Here is a 27,686-nt window from a genome sequence, read left to right on the forward strand (position 1 = left end):
TTGTTAGGGAGAGAGATCTAACTGCAGGTTGCATTGTATTTAATGAGAAGGCACCTCATCTCCTATGTGGCCTCTGTAGGCATTAAGAATTCAGTGCATAGTAACAGTCCAGAGTTTTCTGGGTGACCAGAATGTTAGGCCTCTGAGATGATTTGTGTGTAAATACTGTATATAAAGTAACATGTGTGTTGTATGTTTTGTTGGGTGTAGTGCAGTTTGTGTTTTGTGATTGCAATAAATATTTGTTTTTAACAATGTGTGCCTGTATTATTACACTTCTCAACAAGGTGGTCTTTACCTTAACTTTAATAATCTGTAACCATAAATGCTGTTCAATCTATTGTCATGTTGATGTAGTTTTAAAATATTTAATCTGAGAATGCAAGGAGAAGTATAAATCCTGGTGAAATATCTAAGAAAACAGTAAAAGAGGCTGGTATTTTAATAAAATTGCCGACCAAAAGAAAACCACAATTTGTACAATATTGTCACCCAATATCGACATTCAGTTGAAGGATTTAAAGAAACTATCAAAGAAGCAACAGCAATAGGGAAGGATTTTGATTTTGAACCGAATTTTGCAACACAGTAATCCATTCGTCTTTAAAAGAAGAAAAGACCAGAATGTCTTGAGTCTCATTATGATCCTCTCCTACTTGCCTACATTTAGCGCTCGGTACCAATAACACGGCTGATATTGAGTGAAAGATTTATTGACAACTTTATCTAAGTGATAAGTTGAAATTGATGGCACACTGCGATTTCCACTGACTCAAAAGTAATCTCTGCAGACGTTGTTCCCTGCATAACTCAGAAGGTGGCAAAGCGCATTTGGGTTGAGAGGACGCAAGGAAGTTTTTATTTTTCTCCCTTGATGTCAAGCTGACAAAGTATCTTTAAACACTTTGCTTAGTTTTTCAAGAGACTGTCCAAAAGCAATTCCCTTCCTTGTGATTGAAGTCAGTTGAAAGGGGGTCTTGACAGTGCCTGGCAGCAGTGGGATTCAAACCCACGCCCCCAAAGAGACTGAATCCTTAATTCAGTGCCTTCAACTGCTCAGCCACACTACCCACTCTGCTGTATCTCTTTGTCTCATTAATTGCTCGGAGAAAGCTGGGTGGCTTTTGCTCTTCTCATCTGACTTAGTGGCGTTATGACTGTGGAACCCACTGCCCCTGCTTTTTCTGAGATGCTTCCCCTCTCACGGAGAAATCTTGACTACTTTAGCACCTCTGGATATAGTTCTTCTGTGGATCTTCAGAAGGTCTGAACAGGCTTCAGACCTCTGCGTACAGCACCCTTGATGTCATTTAATTTTTACAGCAGCATGCATCTGGAAAGCTTTTTTTTACTTTTTATTTTAACAACAAAAATGCATAAAATACAAACAAAAGCACCATATCAATAGCATCGTCGGGGGCACATGCTATTGTAACGCATACGGCCAACATTACAGGTTGTGTGAGCTGGTCTGGTGACGTCACCACCCTTCCCTGTGCAGTCGGCCAGGGCCTTCATGATCACTGAGAAGCAAAGCTTTTGCGTTTTGAGGCTACCGATTCTTTCATCTTAAATCCCCAAATCTTCAATGAAATTCAGTGAAATGGGAGGCAAGACATATATACACTCACGTCCTAGCGTGAAAGAAATATGATAGTGTTTGAGAATCTCCTTCACAGCACAGACATGGATTTCAATTTGTTCTCCATCGCACAGCGTGTACTGTATGTGTGCTCTCTCAATATCCAAGTTTGTAAAGCCACAACTTAAAGGTTGAAGCACATTTTAATGTGCTGGAGTTTTATTACTTGTTACTTCCAACTAGAAATTAAGAACCCCATGCTCTACCAACTGAACCAAGTGGACTGGCTGGAGGTTCAATTGTTCCTGCTGGTGTCACTTTGAAGATGTTTAACAGCTGTATTTATTTTCTTGAAATGTATTATTCACATACAGTTCACATACCATCATTATGTGATTACCATCATTAAAGAGCATTAGGAATAAACCATAAAAGAAAATAGTATACAATATGGGTACAGAAACACTGAAATATCAATATCCCTTCTAGCTCTCTAGTGACTGTCCCATCTCCTCTCCAAATCCAGCCACTCTTCCCATCCAGCAGAGCTCCCCTCCTCCCTCAGTGTGTGGAAGGCCGGAAGGAATTCCTCTTTAAACACAATGACCCAATTCTGTTAGCTCCACTGTCTAATAGATAAGATCACTTTCTTGACAATATACAACTTATTTTATTAGTAATTTGTCTTTTCACATACCCCAACTTGCTCTCCATGAGACACACAGACAGGCAGAGAAGCTTGGGGTCAGAGCACAGGGTCAGCCATTTATACAGCACCCCTGGAGTAATTGGGGTTAAGGGCCTTGCTCAGGGGCCCAACATAGTAGGATTCCTCTGCTGGACATGGGATCTGAACCAGCAAACTTCCAGCCACAGATCCTTAGCCACAGAGCCACCGCACCATTACTCAATAAGAGGTGACCATGACTTAAGGAAAGATCTTCCGTTCCCCTTCAGAACTGTATTAGGCCATTCATGGGTCAGTACACTAAAAACATCTCTTTACCAAAGTGTTTGAAGTGTTTTTTCTATCCATCCAGCTGATGAAAAAAAACATTTCTTTGCTAAAAATAATTAATCCAGAAGCTGAAAATGTGTTGCCATTTTAGAAGGTAGGCCACGGGTAAAGAGGCCAGGCTTCACTCTTTTAATATGAAAAACACCCCTCAGTGCCTGAGAAAGAAAGCTTCAGAAACATGAAAACCATCTGCAGTCCCAGTACTAATGAGAGTTTCCAGTTACACATAAAGGTGAACTGGCAGCCTTCACTCTGTTTAAAGACAGGATGTGATATGTAATCTATGTAGTAACTTATACAGTATATCATACAGTGGTGTGAAAAAGGCTGTACCTCCCATGAAAAGGTTTGTCTTTTTTATATCTGTGGAAAAAAGGATATTTGATCATCAATTCAACAATATTGATGGATAGATATGATCTAATTTTAAAAAATAACATTGAAAAATTACATTTTGCACTCATTGTACTATTTAAAGAAATGCAATTTCCCTGTGCGGAAAAAGTTAGTACACCAATAACTTTATCATTGAATCAAATGCCTTAAATTAGAATCAGGTGCAAATGATTAGAACATCACTAGAGAGTAACTTGGAGGGCACTGCCTTATATAAACATCAGAGACCTGCGGTCTGCTTTGGTCTTAGGAATTGAGATGTGTGGCTTTATCATGCCAAGATCAAAAGAGCTCTCTGAGGACCTCAGAAGAATGACTGTTGATGCCTATGAGTCTGGGAAGGGTTTTAAACCCATTTTCAAGCAATTTGTAGTCGAAAACTCATCTACAAATGGAGAAAATGTAAAACCACTGGCAATCTTTCCAGGCCAGGTCGTCCAACCAAATTCAGCCCAAGAGCTGACCAAACAATGCTGCAGGAAGTCTCCAAGAACACAGGATAACATCAAGGGATTTACAGGCAAATCTTGCCTTAGTCAATGTCAAAGTGAATGAGGCAACCATCCGAAAGAGACTGCACAACTTTGCCCTACATGCAAGGTCAGGAAGGAAGAAGCCTCTGCTCTCAAAAAAGAATACAGATTCATGACTGAAGTTTGCCAGACAACACCTAGGTGAAGATCAGGACTATTAAAACAATGTGGTCTGGATGGATGAGACAAAGGTAGAGCTGTTTTAGCCACAATGCCAGACGTGTTTGGCGAAAACCAAAAACTTTGACCAAAAGAACCTCATACCAACTGTAAAGCATGGTGGTGGAAGCATTATGGTTTGGGACTGCTTTTCTGCCTCAGGTCCTGGCCAGCCTGCCATCATAGATTCAACCACGAACTCCACATTGTACCAGAGAGTACTTGAGGAGAATGTGAGGCCATCTGTCAAAAAAGCTGAAGCTGAACCATAAGTGAACCACACAACAAGACATTGACCCAAAACACTGAAGCAAATGCACAAAAGAATGGCTCAAAAAGAAGAAATGGAGCATTATGGAATGTCCAAGTCAAAGCCCAGATCTTAACCTCACAGAAATGCTGTGGGGGGACTTGAAGCAGTACATGCAAGAAAGCCCTCAGACATCACACAGTTGAAGGAGTTCTGTAAGGAAGACTGGGCAAAAATTTTTCCAAGTTGATGCAGGTGACTGATAGACAATTATAAGAAATGCCTACAAGATGTAATTTCTGCCAAAGGGGGCAACACCAGGTATTGAAGCTAGGGGTTGTACTTATTTTTTCCACAGCAGACAATTGCATTTCTGACTTTTTTTGTTAAATAAATGATTGAAAAGAACAATTGTCATTGTTGTTAAATTAGATCGCCTTTATCTATCAATATTGTTGAAATGAAGATCAAATATCCATACATGCAAATGTGTTGAAAAACACACCTTTTCATGGGGTATACTTACTTTTTCTACAGCACTGTAAATCGGGTTTCCCTTAGTCTACTGCATGTGAAAATTGATCTGACAGAATTTACAACCTCTAGCCTTATTCTCAATATATTCTCTTCCGAGATCCCTTTCTCCTTCAAAAGTTTATTTAGCTATGCTATCTCTGGCAAGTAAGTATAACACTGAGTAGATGGAAGAAACAAAATGAGTTAAGACTTTTATTGCCCTAATTAAATTTTGTACATCACTGTGTAGTGGAGAGCTTCCTCTGCGTTGTGTCAAATGAACACCCAGGGACACCAGGTAGAGGTCTGTGATTTCATTTCCTTATAGAACATAAAACACGTGGATGTTCCACACATTAAATGTCTCTCTTTCCCTCCGCATCGACGTCCACAATGGATCAGATATTCTCATTATAATTATATTACATAAAATATCAAAATAATAATAGATTATATATATAAAAATGTAATTATCTAATACCATATATCATATCAATGTCGAATAAATTACAATGATTATAATAAATGCATAAATCATCCCTTTCTTTTTCCATGTTTTATCTATCATCACAGTATAAGTACTCTCCAAGATATAAGCCAATATCCCGTTACCTTACTCTACAATGCAACTTTTTGTACGTTAACATTTGGTTGATAAAATCGGCACACCTAAGATATCAAAGTAAAGAAGAAGAGAAAAAAAAATTATAACAAAATGGACGACATACCTTATAGAACATAAACCATGTGGGTGTTACACACGCTAAATGTCTCTTAATCTCCTGCTTAGCAAAATATAACACGTGGTTAACTACCGTATACTGCATTACACATTCCACTTATACAATACCACTATTAATTTAACACACAACTGTAACATTCTCAGAAATAATATCACCACATGAACATGTAATAAAGAAAATAAAATAACGCTGGCATACTTACCTGAATGACCACGTGTCGCTAGCACCACACTACACCCCGTTACAGTACGTTAGCATGTCGCAACAGGCCCTCCAAATCGGACATCCTAACTTTTTAATCAAATAAAACATTACTTGCAACCTAACAATGCGGCACATTCTTCATCCAGTGGTCACCAATATATTACGCCACACCAGTAATAATTTAAAACAGAAAATACATTGATTAAAATAAAGTTGCAGAGTCCACAATGCGTCTGAGAAATCACCAGAAAAACGTCACACCTATGACGCCCAGGGTGCATCTTAATTGACGCCCCTCCAACAACAAATCCCAAAGTATGTCGTAAAGCCTATACATAAAACTGGAACTAATTTTGGGGAAGTTCACAAAAATAAAATAAAAAATAACATAAATGATTACATTATATAACCATGGCTCAACACACCTGGCTACAACTGTAATGATGGAGACAGTCATCTACATAGCGATAAACATTCTTATGTAAGATTGAATTGTGCTTGCCTTTGCCAAAAGAACATTAAGGTGTTGTTCTTAAATAAAATCCCGAATCACCTGTGTACCATGTTTATACCACATCTTAAAGATTCCCAAGGTTAGTTAATATATGTTCTTTCTTTAATATGAGAATGAAATGAAACCCACAATGACCCACAGTGACTGAGAGGGACAAGCCCAGTTGTAAAAGACCACCCCTCTCTACAGGCAGCTGGAAGGATTTCAGCTTTATCACTGATCAAATACACCTGGCAAGTGCCCATCAGTGATAACCCTCCTGGTCAGGCATACGGAGAGCAATGCAGAGGGTATAAAAGACTAATAATAATACACTTTATTTTATTTAGTGCCTTCAAAGGTGGATTCTCAAAGTGCTTTACAGAATGACAACAACAAAACAAATACACAAGACACACACAATGAAAACACACAATGAGAGGAGATGGGGACACTGAAGGTACAGATGCAGCCATTCAAAGTGCGCGTTACAGACATGTACCGCAGGTGACGTCGCTCAGTATGACGCAAGATGACGCGCGGCACCGCAGTACGTGATTGGTTGACCGACAGGGGCACTCGTGGTCCGTTGGTTTGTCGTAGAAAGACTTACAGTAAACGTCTTTGCTGTGCCCGTTGTAGATATTGAATTTTACCACTGAAGGGAAATCTTAGTAGCTGAGCATAAAAAGAATAGGAGCATACTGTAACGCGTGTGAAAGCCATAAACGATATTAATTTTGGAACATAAACATACAGTATATAGCTGGTCTTGGTACTTTAAAGAAAAAAATACACACCAGTATTCCATTTCTCCCTAAACATTGTAAGCTTCGAAGTCTTTAACGTGATACCGGAGTCAACAAGCATACTTTTAGAATTTGATTAAAAGGGAATATAATATGGAATCGCGTATCTCAAGAATTTAATAACGGTATGATTATATCCGTGTACTGCGGCAGGGCTGTGTAGGGCTGTTTCGGCTGCCTGCTCATGCGAGCTGTCTTGTAGCCTACTGGTCTAGGTGCGTGACTACCAACTCGCAGGTTGTGTGTTCGAATCCAGCTGGTGCTGGACCTCCCAGTTTTATTTATTTATTTTTTAATCGCGTAACAAAAACATATTACCGTATGCAAACTGTACTGTATACAGTATGTATATGTATATTTAATGTCTTAACTGTGCCCGTTTAATTGATTTTAAAAAAATTATTTAACACGAACATTAAGCTGTTTACATCTTCCGCCTGAGAACAGTCACCCGTTGCTACCCAACGCAGAATGGTGATTGGCTGACACCATCTGACACCCCTCTGACTGGAGAAAAAAGACGTGCTGGTTTGCTATACATACTGTACCAGGAAGAGGATTTCTTTCTATTCAAAACGTGTATTTTAAAAGTTTAAGAAGTAAAAACCTTACAGCGTACACAGATTTCTAAACTGATCAGGATCGTTATCTTTGTCTTATGCATAATAATATTCACCGCTCTGTCCAGCAAATTAATAATAAACTTTATTTTATATAGCGTTTTAAACGAATAAGTAATTAGATTGCTCATAAACCTAATCACTTGCTTTTTCTTTTTATTTAGGCTCAGATTTCAACTATAGATCGTATTATTAATAACCATAATAACAACCAACCAACAAAAACAACCATATAAACATAATACCAACCAAAAACATAGATAACAACCACAATACAAAATCAAATATATCAAACCATTTTACTCTCGCAAAGTCCTCCAATTATCATAATCCCGCCCCTTATGCAAAACCAAACCTTCCTCCCATCCCAGTTTATCCTGTTTATCATAAACAAAATCCACCTCAATTTTCAACATAAAGCATTACACAAAATCAATACCTCAACACTCCATACTCAACAACGATAATTCACAAACAGCCAGAACATGTAACTACACATTCCCAAACAGACCTAATTTCCATAGCCCCGCCCCTTATGCAAAACCAACATCCCTCCCCTGTTCTCTCTCTCCCCTGGCGGTTGTAATTGTTTTTATTTTCAAATAAATTTTAGCAAAGTCATGTATTTTAAAAATCTTAGGATTTTTATATTTATGTCTTTATTTAGTGGTTTCATTAGTGACAAAGGCTAAACTTTCTTGGAAAAATGTCTTTTATGTAAACCATGTTTGCTATTAATTCATTCAGGGCTAAAATATGTTCATTGTATTCTAATGAAAGAAGGGTTCCTTTCGCCGTAGTCAGGAGCCTAGTCTTTAACTAGTAAGTACTGTACTTACTGGGTTTTTGAGGGTGGGGGGAGTGTCTTTCGCTGGAAATCTCACCTCCTACTTTGAAAATACCCGTGAAACCGGTTCAATTCGTCACAGCCAGCACTCCTGCAGAGAGGGGGGTTGTACTTGCAGTGTATGCAGTATACGCGTTATGCTCTTCGTTAATGTCTAAGCCGGAACATATCATTATATCTCATTTTGTATTTCTTAAAAAAAAATCGTTTTCCCAGCCTAACAGTATTGTTTTTAACCTGTAAATTTGCTGGACAGAGAGGTGAACATTATTACACAGAAGACAAAGATAGCGATTTACGTTGCATTGTGTATCGTGCTGCTTTAATACAGTTTTAAATAATTGAAAGTCTAAACAGTATCAGCTTTATTTATGGGTTTTAAATAAAGGTGATTTAAACGCGATTTAAATCAATATAAATGTTTATATTGTAACGCATAGGTGACTATTCATTGTTATTAAAATGACTTAAATTCGATCATGTTGTGATATTTAGAAATATACATTTGTTTGGTGCGAGTGAAGTTTTATTTAATCTCTGAGCCATACTGATTCTTCTGGAAGCCAGTTTCCGCCAGGGAGTAAAAAAAAAACACACTATGGTATTCTCTCCAATGCAGTGCAGTTAAAAACATACCTCTGATGCTGCTCCTAAATGAATATCGTTTATGACCATCAGAAGCTTTATGCTCCTTTTCTTTTTTCCAGTGGATTGAACAGGGAGAGGCATTTCATGATGTACTTTTCACTGTTATAACAACAGTGGCTCTGGAACAGTTTTCAACCATGTCGTTTTATAAAAAGGGGAGATATGTACACGTTACTGAAGCTAAAAGTTTAGCCTTTGTCACTAATGTAACCACTAAATAAAGACATATAGAAATCCCTACGTTACAGACTGTATATGGCTGGTATTGGTAGTTTAAAGAAAAAATACACACCAGTATTCCACTTTCTCCCTAAACATTTTAAGCATCAGAGTCTTACATGTGGTTATTTATTGCATAATTTAATTTTGAAAGCCACTGAGACATCAGGTACTACTGTTGTATTTATGAAAAAGAAACAAAACAAAAAACATACTAACAACTGTGCCATCCTACTCCTTAGTTAATACATTTTATTATTCATAAACAGTTAACATTGTTAGCAAAATATTTTGAATTATATTTAACCCTATTTTTTCTTTAGTTTTGTATTTAACTTATTATATGATAGTCAGACTTAATGTATATTTGAACAATGAAAATATATTTTTACAAGATTTTACATTAAGCACTTAAAATTAATATGGTTAATAAAAGTAAACTGTAACATGCTGTAACAAGATCGGTTAAACTGCGAAGAAAATGCTTTCAGAGAAAATGTTTCAGGTGTGAAGAACATAGATCTCTAATGCAATTTCAACCAAACCTGTTCCCACACACCCTGCCCCCACTACCATTAGAATATACACAAACATTTTAGCGTTTCATTCTGAGCAGAAGACCCTCACACCTGAAGAGTGCTGGCTGTGACGAATTAAACCGGTTTTACAGGCTTCAATCACAGACCATGTGACATGGGACTCAGTAAACTAACAGCACCACTGGATTTGATAATACCTAACCAAAATCCGCAATATGGAAACAGAACCTGTGTGATTGTTGATAGATGATGTACTCGTAACATTTTTTCAAGACGAACTACAACATTTAAAAAATGACTTGTATGTACTTGATATCTCTAATCAATCCACGGGTCCCAGCACAAAACGAAAGTAAAATGCATACCGTTTCGCGCTTCTTATTAGTTGCTCAAAAGTAATTTGACCGTATGAAATGCATAATATAAACCTAGAAACATATACGTGAGCAGTACTTAAGCACTGTAGTATCGGTGTTAAGACATACCTCTCAAATACTGTAAATCAAGTTAAAAATATCTCAAGACCGATTCTGGTCGTAATGAAACCATGTTTCGTGTATGTTTTCTTTTTCATCTTGAAATAACTCATTTCTAAATACCTTTTTCACTGTTAACATCTTGCAGCAACTTTGCGAACAAAATATACACTCTGACAGTTCATCCTGCTACCAACATTAAATAAAACAAATCTTAAGATTTCTATATTTATGTCTTTATTTAGTGGTTTCATTAGTGACAAAGGCTAAACTTTCTTGGAAAAATGTATTTTATGTGTTGCAGAAAAAACTGACTTGCTTTAACAAAATATGTTTACAAATCCTTTCACCTGGCATTTTCGTAGTTAGAAATTATGGAACGCTCTGTTAAAAGCAAGGGAGTTTTTATGTCCGTTGCAGTTCTTTTGCAACATGAATATAATTATATCGTTATTAATTTCTTGAGATACGCGATTCCATATTATATTCCCTTTTAATCAAATTCTAAAAGTATGCTTGTTGACTCCGGTATCACGTTAGTTAAAGACTTCGAAGCTTACAATGTTTAGGGAGAAATGGAATACTGGTGTGTATGTTTTCTTTAAAGTACCGAGACCAGCCATATACTGTATGTTTATGTTAAGATTTCCCTTCAGTGGTAAAATTAGATATGAATATTCAATACTTAAACGGGCACAGTTAAGACATTAAATATACATATACATATTGTATACAGTACAGTTTGCATACGGTAATATGTTTATGTTACGCGATTAAAAAATAAATAAATAAAACAGGAAGGTCCAGCACCAGCTGGATTTGAACACACAACCTGCCCGTTGGTAGTCACGCACCTAGACCAGTAGGCTACAAGACAGCTTGCATGAGCAGGCAGGCGAAACAGCCCTACACAGCCCTGCCGCAGTACACGGATATAATCATACCGTTATTAAATTCTTGAGATACGCGATTCCATATTATATTCCCTTTTAATCAAATTCTAAAAGTATGCTTGTTGACTCCGGTATCACGTTAAAGACTTCGAAGCTTACAATGTTTAGGGAGAAATGGAATACCGGTGTGTATTTTTCCTTGTGATATTTTAAGCTCTAGTTGAATGATAGGTGTCGCATTTTAAATCATTTTCGTAGTTAGAAATTATGAAACGCCCTGTTAAAAGCAAGGAAGTTTTTATGCCCGTTGAAGTAAAACAAAATGCCTGACAAAGTATGGCTTGGACAGATTCCAAGTGCTTGTACAAATGTGCTAAAGAAATTATACTTTGAGTATACAGCTTGTCCAAAGTCATCCATTATTAATACTATTAGTAATATCTTCGGTAAAGGCTTTGATGCATAAATATTTCTGATAAAGGTAGGTTGTGTACTTTTGTCCAACTGAGCAATCTTGCTTTCATAAAATATACCAACATTTTAATGACTGAAGATTAACATGCTGTAATACACTGTTCAAAATTAAAGGCTCAAATGCTGTACATGAGAGGTTAAGCTCCCCCTGGCGGTTTTACAAGGTGACGCCGGATAGTTTCCGGCAGAGCATCAAATGACGCGCGATTAACCACGTGACACTGCGTGACACCGCGTTATACCGCGACACGCCCACCGGGGTATGCCGCAAAATAACTCACCCATTTTGAATGGCTGCATCTGTACAGCAGGACTTTCATCTGAACTGAACTGATTTGGCCCAGAAGGGAAAGAGGGAGAATATGCAAGAGTTCCAAGTCTATTTGGACATTTAGAATTATTGCTGCAATGTTTAGTTTCCACAACTCTCTAAGATTCAGTGAGACATTTAGCCCATGGTAAACGGAATTTAGACCATTTAACTGGGACATTTGGAAGGGACCCCGTGTCATTGAAGCCACCTAGAGAAATGGCCTTATATTTATTGTAATTCATTTTAACATCTGAAATGGAGCTAAACTTATTCATGACCACTAGGACAGCTTAGACAGGTGAAGACAGAAAGAAGAAAACACTGTCCACACAAAGGGAGAAGTTATGTGTCATGTCACCAAGTTTTACACCTTTTATATCCTCAAGTATTCTAATAGTTTCTGCTACTAGCTTGGCTGATGTTTCTGGGCAAAATGTAATGGTATTTGTCCATGAGTGCTTGTAATTTAAATTACAATTAAATACCAATTACCATGTAATTTAAATTAAATAAATAGAAATTAATCTTCCTACATAAATGGATATAAATTTTCCAAAAATCTTTATTTTTTAACAGGTTTCAGTGCTGTAAAAAAAAAGGTTAGATTTAGAAAATACTGGAGTCATTAGCGTGAGCAATACTTTGTGTATCATTTACAAAGATATATATACATATATAAGATATATAAAGATATATATATACAAAAAATACATTGCTTTGATGATGCAGGTTTAACTTGGGAGTTTTCTGAATCTGAAATGCTGTTCAGAACCTGTACAGATTCAGGTGCCAGGGAGTTCTGCTAAGGGGTTAAAGACCTTCATGATCAAGTCATGCCACAATAGACTAAAAATAAATCATCATTCAACTCTAAATTTCTGTGTATTGTACTATCCAGTGTTACTCTCCTGTGTGAATAAGCTGGTGTCTTTTTAAATGGCTTGGCTGACTAAAACTCTTCCCACAGTGACTGCACTTAAATGGTCTCCCTCCTGTGTGAATAAGCTGGTGGGTTTTTAAGTTGTCTGCTGTACTAAAACTCTTCCCACACTGACTACAGCTGAGCAGTTTCTCTCCTGTGTGAATTAGTTGGTGTTTTTTTAAGCTGCTTGCCACACTAAAACTCTTCCCACACTCACTACAGGTGAATGGTTTCCCTCCCGTGTGAACAAGCTGGTGGGTTTTTAAATTTCCTGCCTGAATAAAGCTCTTCCCACACTGACTACAGGTGAAAGGTTTTTCTCCTGTGTGAATAAGCTGGTGGGTTTTTAAATTGCCTGCCTGAATAAAACTCTTCCCATACTGACTGCAGGTGAAGCGTTTCACTCCTTTGTGAATAAGCTGGTGGGTTTTTAAATTGCCTGCCTGAATAAAACTCTTCCCACACTGACTACAGGTGAAAGGTTTCTCTCCTTTGTGAATAAGCTGGTGTGTTTTTAAATTGGCTGCCTGAATAAAACCCTTCCCAAACTGGCTGCAGAAGAAAGGTTTCTCTCGTGTGTGAACAAGCTGGTGGGTTTTTAAATTGCCTGCCTGAATAAAGCTCTTCCCACACTGACTGCAGGTGAATGGCTTCTCTCCAGTGTGAATTAGTTGGTGTTTTTTAACACTGCCTGCCTCTGTAAAGCTCTTCCCACAGTGATGGCAGGTGAATGGTTTCTCTCCTGTGTGAATTCGTAAGTGGGTTTTTAAATGACTTGCCTGATTAAATCTTTTCCCACACTGACTGCAGGTGAATGGTTTCTCACCAGTATGGGTGCGCTGGTGACTTTTTAATTTACTTGATTGTCGAAAACATTGCTGCTGTCTGGGCTGTACTGACATTTTCTCTACATTATCCAAACAAGGTGCTGGATGAGTCTTCCTAATCCTCTGGCCTGCAGTGAGCTGGTGATTTTTAACGTTGCTTGAATGATTAATCCACTGCTGCACTGACAGTCTCTGCATGTTTGCAGAAGAAGAACTCATTCCTATCAAGTCCTGTGGGCCTCCCTGTTGTTCCTCTCTGTACTGACTCTCCTCTGAGTACAGTAATTCAGTACTGTTCTCTTTGCCAGGTACATTCGTCTGCTGCTCTGAAAGCTGAATCAACTGGGAACTGAAAACTTTCAATTCCTTCTCTTCCTCATCCTTTCTTCCTTGAACAGAGACCAACTCCAGTTCATTCACATGCTTTGCTATACTCTTAGTGTCCAAATTATTATACATCTCTGTAAAGTTCTTAGATACTAAAAAATGATTCATTTGTTTAAAACACTTCTGCAATGACAGTCTCTCCACTCTAACAGAACAAGGCCTTATTATCATCAAGCCCTGTAGGAGCTGTTGTTGTTCCTCCCTGTCCTCACTCTTCACTGTGTGCTGTAATTTAGTACTGTTCTTTTCACCAGGTACATCAGTCTGCTGCTCTGCAGGGTCAATCAACTGAGGATCCACATCCTGCTTTTTAAGATTAAATGCATACAGTTGTTTTTTGTGATTTTGTACAGAGTCACAGTCCAGTTTGTTACAACCTTGTCTAATATTGTTAGTATCTAGATTATTAATCTTCTTTGTAAAGTCTTCAGATACTAAGAGCCCAGGTGTCCCACTCTTAGGCTCAGTCTTCATCATGGGCACAGAGTCCAGATCCTCTACACTCTGTCTGCTCTCTGTGTGCTGCTCACTGGGGTTAATACAGACACACTGACTGAACACTCCAGTACATTGACATTGTGCAGAAAGAGGAGAATATAGACACAGTGATCCTGAAAATGTTAATATGGCCACTTACATTTATATTATTATATATGTTCAAGAAGGTAGCTGCATCAGCATGTGCAGGTTGCAAAGGAACAAGTAAAGGTTTATTTGTTGATGAAAAGAGAAGAAAAGAAACACAATAGAAACATTGTCTTCTGTTTCTTCTCTTTCTTCTCTTTTCATCATGTAATAAACCTTTATTTATTACAATTCTTATTCTTATAATTATAATTATATTACATATATAAATAATACATGAGATGTGTGTATTTATATGTACAGACATATAATACAAATACAATAATTTTGGTAATGACGCTAAATTATAGAAAGTGATTCAGTTATACAATTATTGTGTCTTTACTTACTTTAACCTTCAGATTTACAGCAGACCGAAGAACTAAAAATATTGCTTTACATTATATTTTCACTAAATTTACAAATACAAACTAACTGTGTCTAAATGACATGATTGTAGCCCTGTTACTATATCAAGGATGTTTTAAGCACCATAACCAAACAACAACAATTCAGTTTCCAGTAAAGAATCTCGTTGCTACTGTACATCACACAGTATTTTCCACTTCACTCTACATCTCTCCACTATACTCTCACCAGTGAGGAAGTTAAAGACACTATTTTTAAACACACAGACACTGACTTCATACAAGTCACCACACTGACCTGACAGCTCCAGTTTCGTGTCCATTTCTTCTTTTATTTCTGCAGGGACTTCACAGGTAAGCGTGTGTCCAACAGGATCTGTCTGTCCCTGATCTCCTCCTGCTCCCGACTCCTTCTCCCACAGCTGCAATCTCCACTTCAGGCTCTCGTTTTCCTTCTTCAGCTGCGCCATTTCTCCCAAAACTCTCTTCCACAAACTGTGTGATTTTAACCATCCTGTTTCGAAAAACTTCAGAAACTTCGTCCACGATCGATTTAAGCGAAACCTCCATGAAGGAGTGAAGCTCTGTCTCTAGTGTGAAGAACACATTAGCCATCTTTCTAAAGATTCGATCCGAAACAGAGGCAGAAGTTATACGTTCGGGGTCTTTACAAATCTACAGATAAACAGGGTCGTTTCTTCAGGAGATGAAAAGTTATTTTTAAATAAAATAAGCGTCTTTATTATTCATCCAAACTAACCGATTAAATTACTGCCACGTGGGTTAAATATCTGCACAGCCGCAATGCGTGATGACGTCATACACTAGCGCTGCAGCGGCTTCAAAACAGCCGAGGAGCGGAGCTGAGAAAGGAGATTCGGCAATTTGATATAAACTTCACTGCACCTACTACCACCAGCTACTCGGGAGGTCTGAATCGCCATCGAGCTGCACTCTTCGTGTTGAACCGTGCGATTGCAAATTTATTTAAGCTTTATACAGTACCTTCAAGGACATAAGTATGTACAATATTTTCACTGTAGCTGTTTAATGTAGGTAAGTAATATGTCCAGATACATTTATTTTGAATATGCCTTTTTTCTGCAAGCTTTTGTTCAAAACATGTTTAATACGTTTAAAATATTTTTAAATCGAAGTATCGAAGAGTATATGTAAGAGTTTCAGATATACGCATCAGCTGATCCTTTTTGTTTTGTGTTACACAATCAACACAGAAATGCAAATATTAATGTAGCCCGTGAAAGCACACACCGTACTACAATAAACTTAAATGGGGATTCTTTTTATTCTGGATCTGCATGAAATCATAAAAATGAGTGGTTGTATTATTTTCTGTTACAGAATTTAGATTGGATGCAGTATAACCTTTAACCCGAAAAATTCACATAGATATACATGGAGATATACACACACCAGGATGCACAAAGTGCTACTAAAATAACAAAGACAAAGAAAAAAATACGGTAGTGGCAATTTCCCTGAGGAAAGAAATACTCCACATTAGTCTGAATGCCACATTCTTCATTGGTCCCATTACAGCACAGAAATATAAAAACAAAACTACTCACTGTAATCTCGTCTAATCCAAGACACAGAATATCACAGTCTTCTTTTAACACGCTCTCTGCATTCACATCACACGGAGCCACACACCATGCTCAACTTTACTATGTTTTTTTTAAAGAATTTTTTATTAAATGTATAAAAAATTTACAAATACAATCAGAGGATCAAATTATGTACAAGATAACAAACACAAACAGAAAAATAAGCAGTTAACCGCCAGAGGTAATAAGTAAGTTATATGATTAAATTGTATTTTTTACATATATCATATGTTTTCCGTGCTTTATTATTTCTCACATTTTTAATAAAATTTAAATAGAACTTTACGATGTTCACTTCCACAATTACTGGCGCACTGATGTCACTCATACGTGCGTGTCTTAAAGCGACAGCTACCAATTTCAGTGTCAGATTTCAAATATCCACTCCGTAACCACCCGGTTACATTAAAAATAATTGTCTCCTGAAGAAATAGAACAACTATTTATAGAATAGCAAGTACAGTAAGTACAAAATTAAAAGTATACTTTTCAGATATGCTATTATAAATTTGGTTAGTGGCAGCATTGCTAAACAAAGAGGGTAGGTTGTTGAATTGCCCTGAGTTCTTGGACAGATTCCAGATTCCAGTTACCCCTTGGGAATATGCCATAGTCTCTGATGTTATCCATGAGAAAGTGACTCTGTCAGTACTGCCTTTCCTGATTTTACTGTAAATCTGTTCATGGATGGTGTGGAAATAAAAGACAGAAAATGCAATAACAACCACATCTGTCTACCTTCTGCTTCATTCCTTCCTGTATATTCTTCTGGAGTTCAGTATGTGAAAATATTCATTTCAGATAGTTTTATACCAACCTTGATAGTTACTGCCTAAGAAACAAGATTAAAGAAATAACTTTTTAATACTGTGGGTCCTGTCCTTCACTTTTTTTCCACTGAGGAGGTTGGTCTGGTCTCCAAGTTACCAATAATAAGCTCAGGCAGTGCTCCTCAGTAAAGCAGTGTTTGTTTGTATCTCTTATGTGGGGCAGCACACCAGTTTGATGATACACACTTGGCTTTTTTTCTTCTTCATTTAAGCAAATATCAAAATCTCCAGTCTAGTGCTGCTGTAAGCCATGTTCATTGCAGGGTTGTTGCAATCAAAACATAAATTTACTAACCATATACCTGTATGATCATAGCAAGATGCTGAGACATACATGTGGCTTGGCATACCTGCATGGACATGTCTGTGATCTGTGATGTGCCAGGGATCTGAAAAGTCCTGATGTTGTACATCAAGTAAGTCACAGTAAATAGACTCTGCAGTGCTCTGGGTGCCAGCTAGCTCTCTAACAAGCAAACTATAAAGACTATGCTTACTTTATGTAGAGTGTGGCAATACTCCCTTAGGGTCTAGTGATTAGCAATCAGATGTTTTTATCCAAGTAGCCCGGGTTCAATTCCCAATATGGGAATGTGGCTATATAAACTTTTTGTTTCCAAAATATGAGCTCAATACAGAAACAAGGTTCATGAAATAAGAATGGCAAACGTGATTAAATATTTTTTAATTATTTTATTACGAAGTAGTGCAGTCCTGCAATAGAATATTAATAAAGGGTTTGATGCATTATGACAAATTATTCTGAATGGCAAGATTTGCTCCCATATGGCCTAATTCAATCACTCAGAGCTACTAATTCCAACCTCTCGTTTTAATTAACATTGAAAGAAATATCAAGACAGATGATTTTGGCAAAAGAGAAGGAGATCTTCAGGCCCATACAGGGAACAGACCCACACATTGGTGTAACCAACTGAGCTAACCAGCCACATGGAAGAAGTTCTCTTTGTGCGGTGTAAAATTTAATTTAGAGAAGTTTCTTTTTTCTAACTTGAATAAAAAAGCTTTGCAATTAAGTGTCCTGGCTTTATGGGAGTGGACAAAAGAGTCTGAGTCGCTGATTTTCTATCTCAGTCCTCCTTGGAAGAGGAAGGGAGTATGAACATCATGCCCGAGTTGGTGATTGCAGCTGACTATCGCAGGAGAACAGTTCATCACAAGCATGTCAGTCTACATAATGAGGGGGAATAGATCAGCCTCTGTGATGTAGTATTGAGTGACACTGTTGGAAAATAAACCTTGTGGATTTCCATGTTGTCTTCCTCTTGTGTTAGTGTCACCCAAATCCCTAAATTGTGCTTTGGTGATTATTCAGACTGTAGAATACAGTACAATATTCTGTCAGTATTATAGAATTCACATCATTAGAGAAGCTAAGACACATTTTACTGTTATTTTGCTTATATGTAGAAATGTGTCCTGTACATAATTACTTGTTAGTTTTAGAAAATTCCCTTTTTCCCTAAAAGCAGGCTTCCTAACATCTTCAGCAGACAAAAGGTTAAATTAACTCTTAAAGGTCCAGAGTAAAAGTATATAGAATATTGTTTTACACACTCTCTTCCTGTTTTGGAAGTATACTTATTTTACAGGTGGCCCAGTGGTTGGAGTTCTGTGATTATTTTCTGATATGCTGTGCTATCCTTGTGGAGCTTGTATGTTGTCCCCATGTTTGCATGAGTTTCCTCCAGGTGCTCCAGTTTCCTCCTACAGTCCAAAAACATTCTGATGCCATTTTAGGAAACATGTTTAAAAAGGCCTTTTCTTTCATGATCATGAGTTTTGTAATGTCAGTTTGTCACACCTCTTTAAGTTTCCTTTTCTGCTGGGGTGATATTATCATTGTGAGTGGCCAGGAGCTACTTAATTTGTGATAGTCTTAATATGAAACATTAGAAGCACATACCAAAAATGGTTCTAAAAAGTTTATTGCAAAACAAAACTTTAATAAAATGTATAAACATTTGCTCAGAGCTGCTCTAAGGCTGTGTGACTCTGTTGGTGAAGCTCTTCTGTGTCTAGACCTGCAGGAGGAGCTTCTCCCAGACAGCCCTGTCAGTCTCACAGCACCCATCCTCTCCCTGAGACTCATCCCCAACATCATCATAGTCAGTCTTGTCAGGGGCAGGAGCTTCTTCTTCAGAGGCCAATGTGGGCAGGACCCTGTCCACTCCAGGTCCAGTGTGGGGGACACCTGACAGAAAGAGACAGGCTCAGAGACGGGCAGTGGACAGCTGAGGGACAGGGATAACTCTGTTAGCTGATATTTTTGGTTTAGGAGGTCATTAAAATTAGACCCATACATTTGTAATCATGGGTACAGTATGTATTTTTGAAATTGTATATGTGTGATTTTAAAATCTATAAGAAGTAATTGTTTATTAACTGTGTGGAAATAGATAGTGTCATAAAATTAAAAAATAAAATGTTTTAATTAAATCAGGCCTTGACTAACATGGTTTTTCAAATGAGTCAGCTATTAAAATAATATTGTTACAAATTGGAGTTATGAAAATGGTGAATATCAGAAGTGACTAGATAAAATAATAATTAAAATAATCATAACCCCAAACTTGTAAAGATTTTGCCAAGAATATGCCCAAGCTTTTGGTAGTGTTAGAGAAAGATGAGTTATTTGATCTTTTGCACAGCTATGGGGAAAAAAAGGAATAGTTCAGGCACAATTCGTTAAACAAATGTTTACGAACAATGACAATATACACACTAAACAACACATGGCATAAACATACAGCACACATGTACAAATTTACTAACAAGGTGCTTTAGAGACCTACATCCGAACCACCCAGAAAAACCCAAACTGCCACCAAGTATTCAACATTTACAAAATACCTACACAGGCCAAAAGGAGAGGCATAGCTGCTGTTTTAAACCAAACAGAATATGACCTACACCTACATACACCTCTCCATGAACCCGGATGCTATAAAACGAATGGCAGCCTATCTTCTAAAAATGCTCCCACATGCCAGGAGAGGCTGTTTTTTTTTTGCCAAGGGAGTCTCTAAACAAGACATTAAAGTTTCTAAAAGCAACAGAATGGCAAGCTCTCTTAATGCGGTTCAAATACTAAACTCTGTTGAGGTCTTTCTGCTTAATCTGGACAAGGAGTTTTCATGTACCAGGAACTTCACTAAGGTAAACATTATGTTTGCTTTAATCACTGAATCTTACACCCCTACATGTCAGCTAACATCTCCTTGCATTGAAGTCCATGAGAATTGGAAATGTTGACTCTAGCCAAGTGTATCTACATTTTTTAAAAACACTTCCATAGTCACAACAGTATAGTGAATGGGGGTTTTAATTTGCTGGAACAATCTGAAATTGTAAGAGCAAATTGTTACAGTACTTGATGATCACAGTCTGACACACATGCATTCTAAATAAACAATATACATTTTATTGATATAACCATAGCATGCATGAGAAACTACAAGTGTAATAGAACATATCTGAGAGATCTGCTTTGATATAAATGGCTGTGTTAGTTATTGTATATAGAATAGTTTTTTATAATATTGTAGTCCAAAAACATTAATTAGGCATTTTTTTCAAATAAAATTGTATCTTTTAGGATGAATTCCTGATTCAGTGCAGATTTTACTTCTGTTCATGACACACAAATTCTCTAAAACTACAGTATTTTCAGAACATAGGAATTCTCTCCACAGTCAGAGAACACAATTCCTGGTGTTGGGGAATATAAAGCTTTGCTCTGCCCAGACCTCACTCTCTCCGAATCTCAATCATCTGATTGGCTGGGTGTGACAGTAGGTGGGTTTCAATGAAACTCTGATCTATGAGATCTAACCTTGTACGAGTACAGTCTCTTAGCCTGTATTGGCTGTTATTTATCCCTGCAGGACACTACTACTGCAAAATGCCTGATGTCCCTTTGTCTTGGATGAGTGTGGCACAGAGATTGATTACTGGGGGTCATCTTTCCCATACCTGAACTACTTCACCCACACTGAGCCCCCTGGCTGTAGCACCCTTTACCTAAAGTGGGATCTTCCTCACTGTCCCCCACATCACTGTATTCAGAGTGTGTCTCATCAGAGAGGAGTCTCTCTGTGAACAGAAGAGCAGGTCAGTAATGTCTCTGTCATTCTGACACAGGCTGGCCTGTAAGAGAGCTCTTCTTTTCAAGTTAGTGTTTATTTGCTGGGGTGAAATTAGGTTAAAACTCATTTCTAATGACAAAGGCTACTGTGGGCTGGTACAGAGGGTACTCCTGAGTCTTATTTATAATAACTCACCTGACACTGTGTCTGGGCTCTGGGGCAGAGTGATGACATCATCATAATGCTCAGGAGCCTCTTCTTTCACAGAGGACATCAGCTCTCCTGATCCACACAGAGCACAGTTTCACTGTCACACATCAGATTTTAAATACAACAACAAACTTTAAACCCTTTAAACAAAAGTTCACGCAAATACGCACGCAAATAAACAAGTGAGCTACGAATTCAGATAAGGGAAAACGAGTGTAGACACAAGGAACGGGGTACAAAAGAGCACAGAGGTTGATATAACATGTTTGGGCAAGGTAATGGTGAAATAAAGGATAATACAAATAAACTAAAGTACAAGGAGGAGAAGAACACAAACTAACAAAGCCAAAGCCATATGGAAACACAAACACAAAGCAAAACGAACGAAAACAGAGGAACAAGAAGCTGAAGCTGAGCCGAGCAGAACCGAAGTTGAGCAAAACGTCCCCTACGTTCTGAAAACCTCCAAGTTAAATATCGAAGAAGGTGAGTTCTGATCGGTCAAGAAGCTGATCACGAATGATGTAATACGGCAAGGTGGATGAATTAATGAACCAATGAGGAGGGAGAGTAACTAAACGGACCACACTGGGATGTAACATCATATTAGAACTAAAACACCGGACTTTAAATACAGGAGATCAGGGAACCTTTTTTCCACTCCTATTCACTTCCGTTATAAATTTAAAACTAGATTTGAACAGTGAATGATGGCTGTATTTGGACAGAGAAAGTAGTGATGTGCACACTTTGAGATATCAGAAGGGGAACCAAACAGCACAATAATACAGACGGATTGGTGCAGGGTTTCTCCATGTGACTGGACTGAAATAACCCACCTGACAAGGCATCTGGGCTCTGAGGTACAGTTACAGCATCATCATAGTACTCTGGGGCCTCTTCTTTCAGAGAGGGTATCGATTCTTCTGAACCACACAAAGAGACAGACAATTTACACTTCAGGACTCTGACTTACTTCACCACATAGCTACAATAACTTTAGTCTTTCATAACACTTTGATGTCTGTGTGTACTGTCTGTATGAAACAGAAAGTAAATTAAGTAAGTCACATTTTCTATTTGGTTATTGTGAAATGCATTTTTAAATGCTTTGTGGTCTATAATTAAGGCACGACTCTAGGGTCAGTGATTTAACATTTGATCTGAAAGAGAGTTTCTACAGCATACTGTTCCCCAGTCATCACACCGGGAAACTTGTATTGAATTCTGGACCTGAGGCACAATCTCCTACTCAATCAACACCAATTAGTCAACATCCTGACTTTTCTTTAAAGGTCTCCATCCCAGTATTGACCAGGTCTTGTTTTGCTCAGCCTCTGTGATCTGTTGAGATCAGGCTAGCAATGAGCAGTTTATAAGGTATCACAAACACATGTGGTCATATTTGTAAGACCCAGGATTATCTACTCAAGTTCTCTAAATGTCAGCCTGGTTTGAGGTGAGAGTGAGTACTGGACTGAAGATCCCCTACTACCACACTGAGTCCCGTGACTCCATCTCCACTCACCTGGTACTGGGTCTCCCTCACTGTCCTCCACATCATCGTATCCAGAGGGCAGCTCATCAGAGAAGAATCTCCCTGTGAACAGGAGGACAGATCACTAATACCTGCAGTCAGACAGCAGTCTCACTGTCGTCTACTGGGAGATAAGCCAGGGTGTGAACAGTAACACAGAGTTTGTGTTTATAAGTCAGATCAGCGACAGTGCTGTGCTGATTTTCTTTACTCACTTTGACGTACCTCTTGAGAAAGAAAATTACTGTCTGAAACCAGCTGAGTGACATTTTCTACAAGTGTACATCCTCAGATTGTCCTCAGAGGGTGGAGATCAATCACACCTGAACACTCTCTCCACTCACCTCTCCTGGGGGCGCTGTAGGTTCCCTCTCTGGCCAGTTTGTACTCTATTTCCTCGTAGACGGCATCATGATAGGGGGTAAGTGCTCCTTCAGATAGGGCTGTGTAGGGAAACAGACACTCAGGGTTACAAGGAGTACAAGCAAATCAATTCACTGCTAAACATTTTTGAATATTTGTGCATATCAATGTTATAATTCTACACATCTGCAAATTTCTTCAGATTTTGTAATTACTTACAATCTTTCCTAAATTTTCTCTACCCTACTAAATTGTTCACATCCAAAATCCACATTAAATTAGACAGAATGTAATTGATCATTTAGAAAAGATTGTTTTCCTGAAGTCCAATATAGATCAGTTCTGTGTGACAGTAATGGCCACTAGAGGTCAGTATGTGGATGGTAAGTTCCCTCTCTACCTTTCCTTAGCTTCCTGTTCTGGATCAGCTGCCCCACTAACAGGGCCAGCACCACGAAGAGAAGAGCCCCCATCAGCAGGAGGGCCAGGGGTGAGACGGACAGACCTCCCAGCGGCTGTGTCTGGGGTGTTGTCCTGGTGCTGCCTGAGGGAGAAGGAGACAGGGGATGAACAGGGATGAGGAGTTGTGCTAGTGGGCTCATACAGGCTTTAACACATTAAATTCCCTGAGTTTCCCATCAGGAGGTGTTAGGACCTCGGGGTTAATCCAATATCAACATAGAATTGTAAAGAATGCTACATCAACACTGTCAGAAAATCACTGAGAAAGGAGAGGAGACACTACAGCTACACTGGGAATTTGATGAGACAGAAAGACAGGAGATATCAATGACCAGGAGGATTTCTCTTCACCTGTAGCTGTTGTTGGAGTGGCTCTTCTCTCTGAAAAACCTGTGAAAGAGATAGGAGATTTGTCATTATTTTTCCTTTGCTTTTACAGCAAGTTGAATCCACAGTGGAGCTGATAAAAAATATATTTATTTCTTGAGGTAAAACGTAAGATTGCAGAGATGAAAGAAGTCAGGTTCTGAATTGAAGAGTAGTGTTGTTCACACACACAGAGCTACACAACATCCTAGTTTTATGACTGATGATCCTAGTTGGTTCAATTAGATATTAAACAGTTATAGAATATGTGTAACTTCAGTGTATCTTCTCCATCAATCTGCTACCTTGTTCATCTACAGTGCTAAGACTCCCCTCACCTGTACAGGTAACCCCTGCATCCTCCTTGTGCCGACAGTCACTCTGATTCAGTCCAGAGTGACAGCAGTCCCACAGGTGAAGCTCACTTCCACTGCAGTTCACCTCGTCCAGCCAGATGGCGCCACTCCCTGGTCCGAATGAGGCCTCTATTGCTGCACTCACTGCGTCCCCACAGCCCAGCTGTCTGCAGACCACCTGGGCATCCTGCAGGTCCCAGGAGTCGTCACAGATTGTCCCCCAGGAGCCCTCATACTGCAGCTCCACCCGGCCAGAGCAGTTAGTGCCTCCAACCAGGCGCAGAGCCAGCGGGACTGAAAGAGAACAGTGAGGTTACTGAGCATCCTCAGCTCTGTGACTCTAGGAGAGAGCAGAGAAGATACTGAGTGACTGTAGTAGAGATCAGTGAGGTATTGAGTGGCTCTAGAAGAGAGCTGTATGGTTACTGTTCCTCAGATCAGGGCTGCAGTGTCTCTGATTGTTTTACACACTGAACTCACCTGGGCAGTACCGCTGAGGCTGCTCTTCCTGAGGGGCTGGAGTGCTTCTGTCAGCTTCTTTTCTAGGACCTTCAAAGATTAATGATCATATACAAAATCAAACTCACAGAAAAAAGTGAAGAACAACAATAGTATTTCCTTTATTTTTATACTTGTTTGGATATACATTGCTAAGAATTCTGTTGAAAGCTCATGACGAGACAATCACTGTAGAGCTGCTCAAGAGGAAGATAGCATCACTCTTCACTCTGTACCTGAGCAGGTGATCTCAGCCACTTCCCGGTCTTCACAATCATTCTGACCCCAGGCGGGGGAGGGACACTGCCACAGGGTGGAGTCGTGTTTGCGACAGGAGACAAAGTCCAGCCATTTGGGGTCCGGGCTCAGCCTGGAGTTTGTCTCTCTGATGGTGCCCTTATTTCCACAGCCCAGCTGTTTACAGATCACTGCAGCTGTGGAGTCAGTCATGCCGTTCTGACACACACTGCCCCAGGTGCCATTGTAGTAAACTTCTGCTTGTCCTGAACAGCCTGCAGACAGCCTCAGTATAGTGTGATCTGCCAAGAGAACAGGAAAAGCCAAAGGAAACAAACCTTGATAAGAGAGCTAGGCGTATGAACTGGTAAGAAACAGGTGGATAACATTGAGATGTTATCAGCACAAGTTGAGATGAGACTGATCACTACCAACTGAAAAAGTTGAAAATTGATTAAATGTTCCACTGGACCTCTGAGAATTTAAATCCCATTAGAGGATTTAGATCTGATTCAGATCATCAACACCATTCAGATCAGCTTGGTTGTTCATCAGCAGCACTCAGAGTGACTGAACTAGCAATATGAAAGGAGAACATGCAGCTCTGGTTGACAATCAACACCAAGTGATCCCACAGGATCTGGCCAGAAGAGACTCTTCGATCAAATCAAGATGAAAATATTGAGTCAGAAAGTCATGAAAGACAATGGCCAAGACAAATACACCCTATTAGGCAACAGGCAACATTGATATTGGGAGCTTACAGTTTACAGATTAGATACTAAACTTCACTGGAGGGCTGAAACTCAATAAAACACATCTAGGCACTCTAAATGCAAGCCATATTCACAATGTGGGAGTAATTGCTATTAGCTCCCCAACCTGAGCACAGGATTCTCACATCCTCCTTGTGTCCACAGTCATGCTGTCCCCACCACGCTGAAGGACACTCCCCAAGTGACGACTCGTTCCCCAGACAGCCCACCTCGTCCAGCCAGATGGGTCCAGTTCCCTGGCTGAAGGAGGCCGGCACTGTGGCACTGAGGGCCATCCCACACTGGAGCTGCCTGCACACCACCTGAGAGTCTGCCAGGTCCCAGGAGTCATCGCAGACTGTCCCCCAGGAGCCATTGTGATAAACCTCCAGCCTCCCAGCACAGTCGCTTCCTGCCCCAACCAGCCTGAGGGATAGCTGATCTAGGAGCAGAGAGGCAAAGGTCAGGGGTCAGGGGTCAGTGAAGTACTCTAGAGGCAGACAATTTACTGTAACAACATAAACATCAGCTCAGGCCACTGGGCGCAGCAGATGCATTACAAGCATCTCGTGTGTCTCCTGGGGCTCCAGTCTGAGTGAATAGCAGCAGCTCAGTTACTGAAAACCCAGAGTCAAGACTGTCCACCCACCACAGGATCAGCAGTACACACACAACAGTTTGCTGTGGGTCTTACAGGAAATGGGAGGATTCCTCAATCTCATCCATTTGAACACTGTGGAACTACTTCACATATTAGAAGAAAGAAAACATTTCATAGATTTAAATATTCAGTTAGGAGAAGTGATGACTGTCAAAATCTTCTCCACACAGCAGGGTAAGAGAATTTGGAAATAACATTAAAAACTGGAATGGGATTTGAAGATTTCAGAATTGGGCATTTTGATTAATTTCATATATTCTTTTAGCAGACTGTGACAATCATCAGTACTGTACCAACTATGATAAAGCACAGAAACAGTACCTCTCAGGTGACAAACTGAAGTGTTCATATATTGTAGATGCATTTGCTGCAGATCCCACAAACACTGTATGAGAGAGGTTAAGGAGGATGGTGTTGAAAACCCACACACACACCTGCTGCCAAATAGACTAATCTGGGATTGAACTGATTAACAGAGAGCTCAACACACACTGAGAGCCCTGGAGATTCAGAATGAGAGCCAGTTCATACCTGGTGTTTCTGAGGAAGGAACAGTTGAAGACAGGAAACCTGTCAAACACAGAGAGAGAAATCAGAGTGTGAGCTGTGTGTGAGAAGCAATTTAACACAATTTATGAAACTACAATTAAAACAGCACTGATGTGATAGAAACAGTCCTCATTCTCTCTTTACCTGCTCCAGGTGAATCACTGGTGATATTTGAGTGGAGTGGAGTGTCAGCTGTGTTCAACCTTTACTATCCATAAACCTTCACTATCTGACTCTTGCTTTCTCTTCAGCCCCTTGGTTTATT

General features: G+C 39.1%; 2 protein-coding genes across 2 annotated transcripts in view; both read right to left on the minus strand.

Annotated features, from left to right (window-relative positions):
• The window catches only part of LOC148826073 (uncharacterized), a 588,722-nt gene that overhangs the window by 133,950 nt on the left and 427,086 nt on the right, over positions 1-27,686 (minus strand). Inside the window, 1 exon segment of the mRNA XM_088926251.1 lies at positions 12,655-13,500. Coding sequence (XP_088782377.1) covers positions 12,655-13,500 — 846 coding nt within the window.
• On the minus strand, positions 19,358-27,584 carry LOC148826081 (antigen WC1.1-like). Its single transcript, XM_088926143.1, has 13 exons — positions 27,566-27,584; positions 27,404-27,442; positions 26,339-26,653; positions 25,456-25,758; positions 25,202-25,270; positions 24,695-25,024; positions 23,938-24,144; positions 23,519-23,617; positions 23,166-23,237; positions 22,477-22,563; positions 21,619-21,709; positions 21,363-21,430; positions 19,358-19,533 (listed from the first exon to the last, which is right to left on the minus strand). The coding sequence occupies exons 3-13, from the start codon at positions 26,505-26,507 to the stop codon at positions 19,358-19,360; spliced, it is 1,671 nt and encodes a 556-aa protein (XP_088782269.1). The 5' UTR covers positions 26,508-26,653; positions 27,404-27,442; positions 27,566-27,584.

Source organism: Atractosteus spatula, chromosome 10 (genome assembly GCF_055471065.1).
Source record: "Atractosteus spatula isolate fAtrSpa1 chromosome 10, fAtrSpa1.hap1, whole genome shotgun sequence".
Lineage (NCBI taxonomy): Eukaryota > Metazoa > Chordata > Actinopteri > Semionotiformes > Lepisosteidae > Atractosteus > Atractosteus spatula.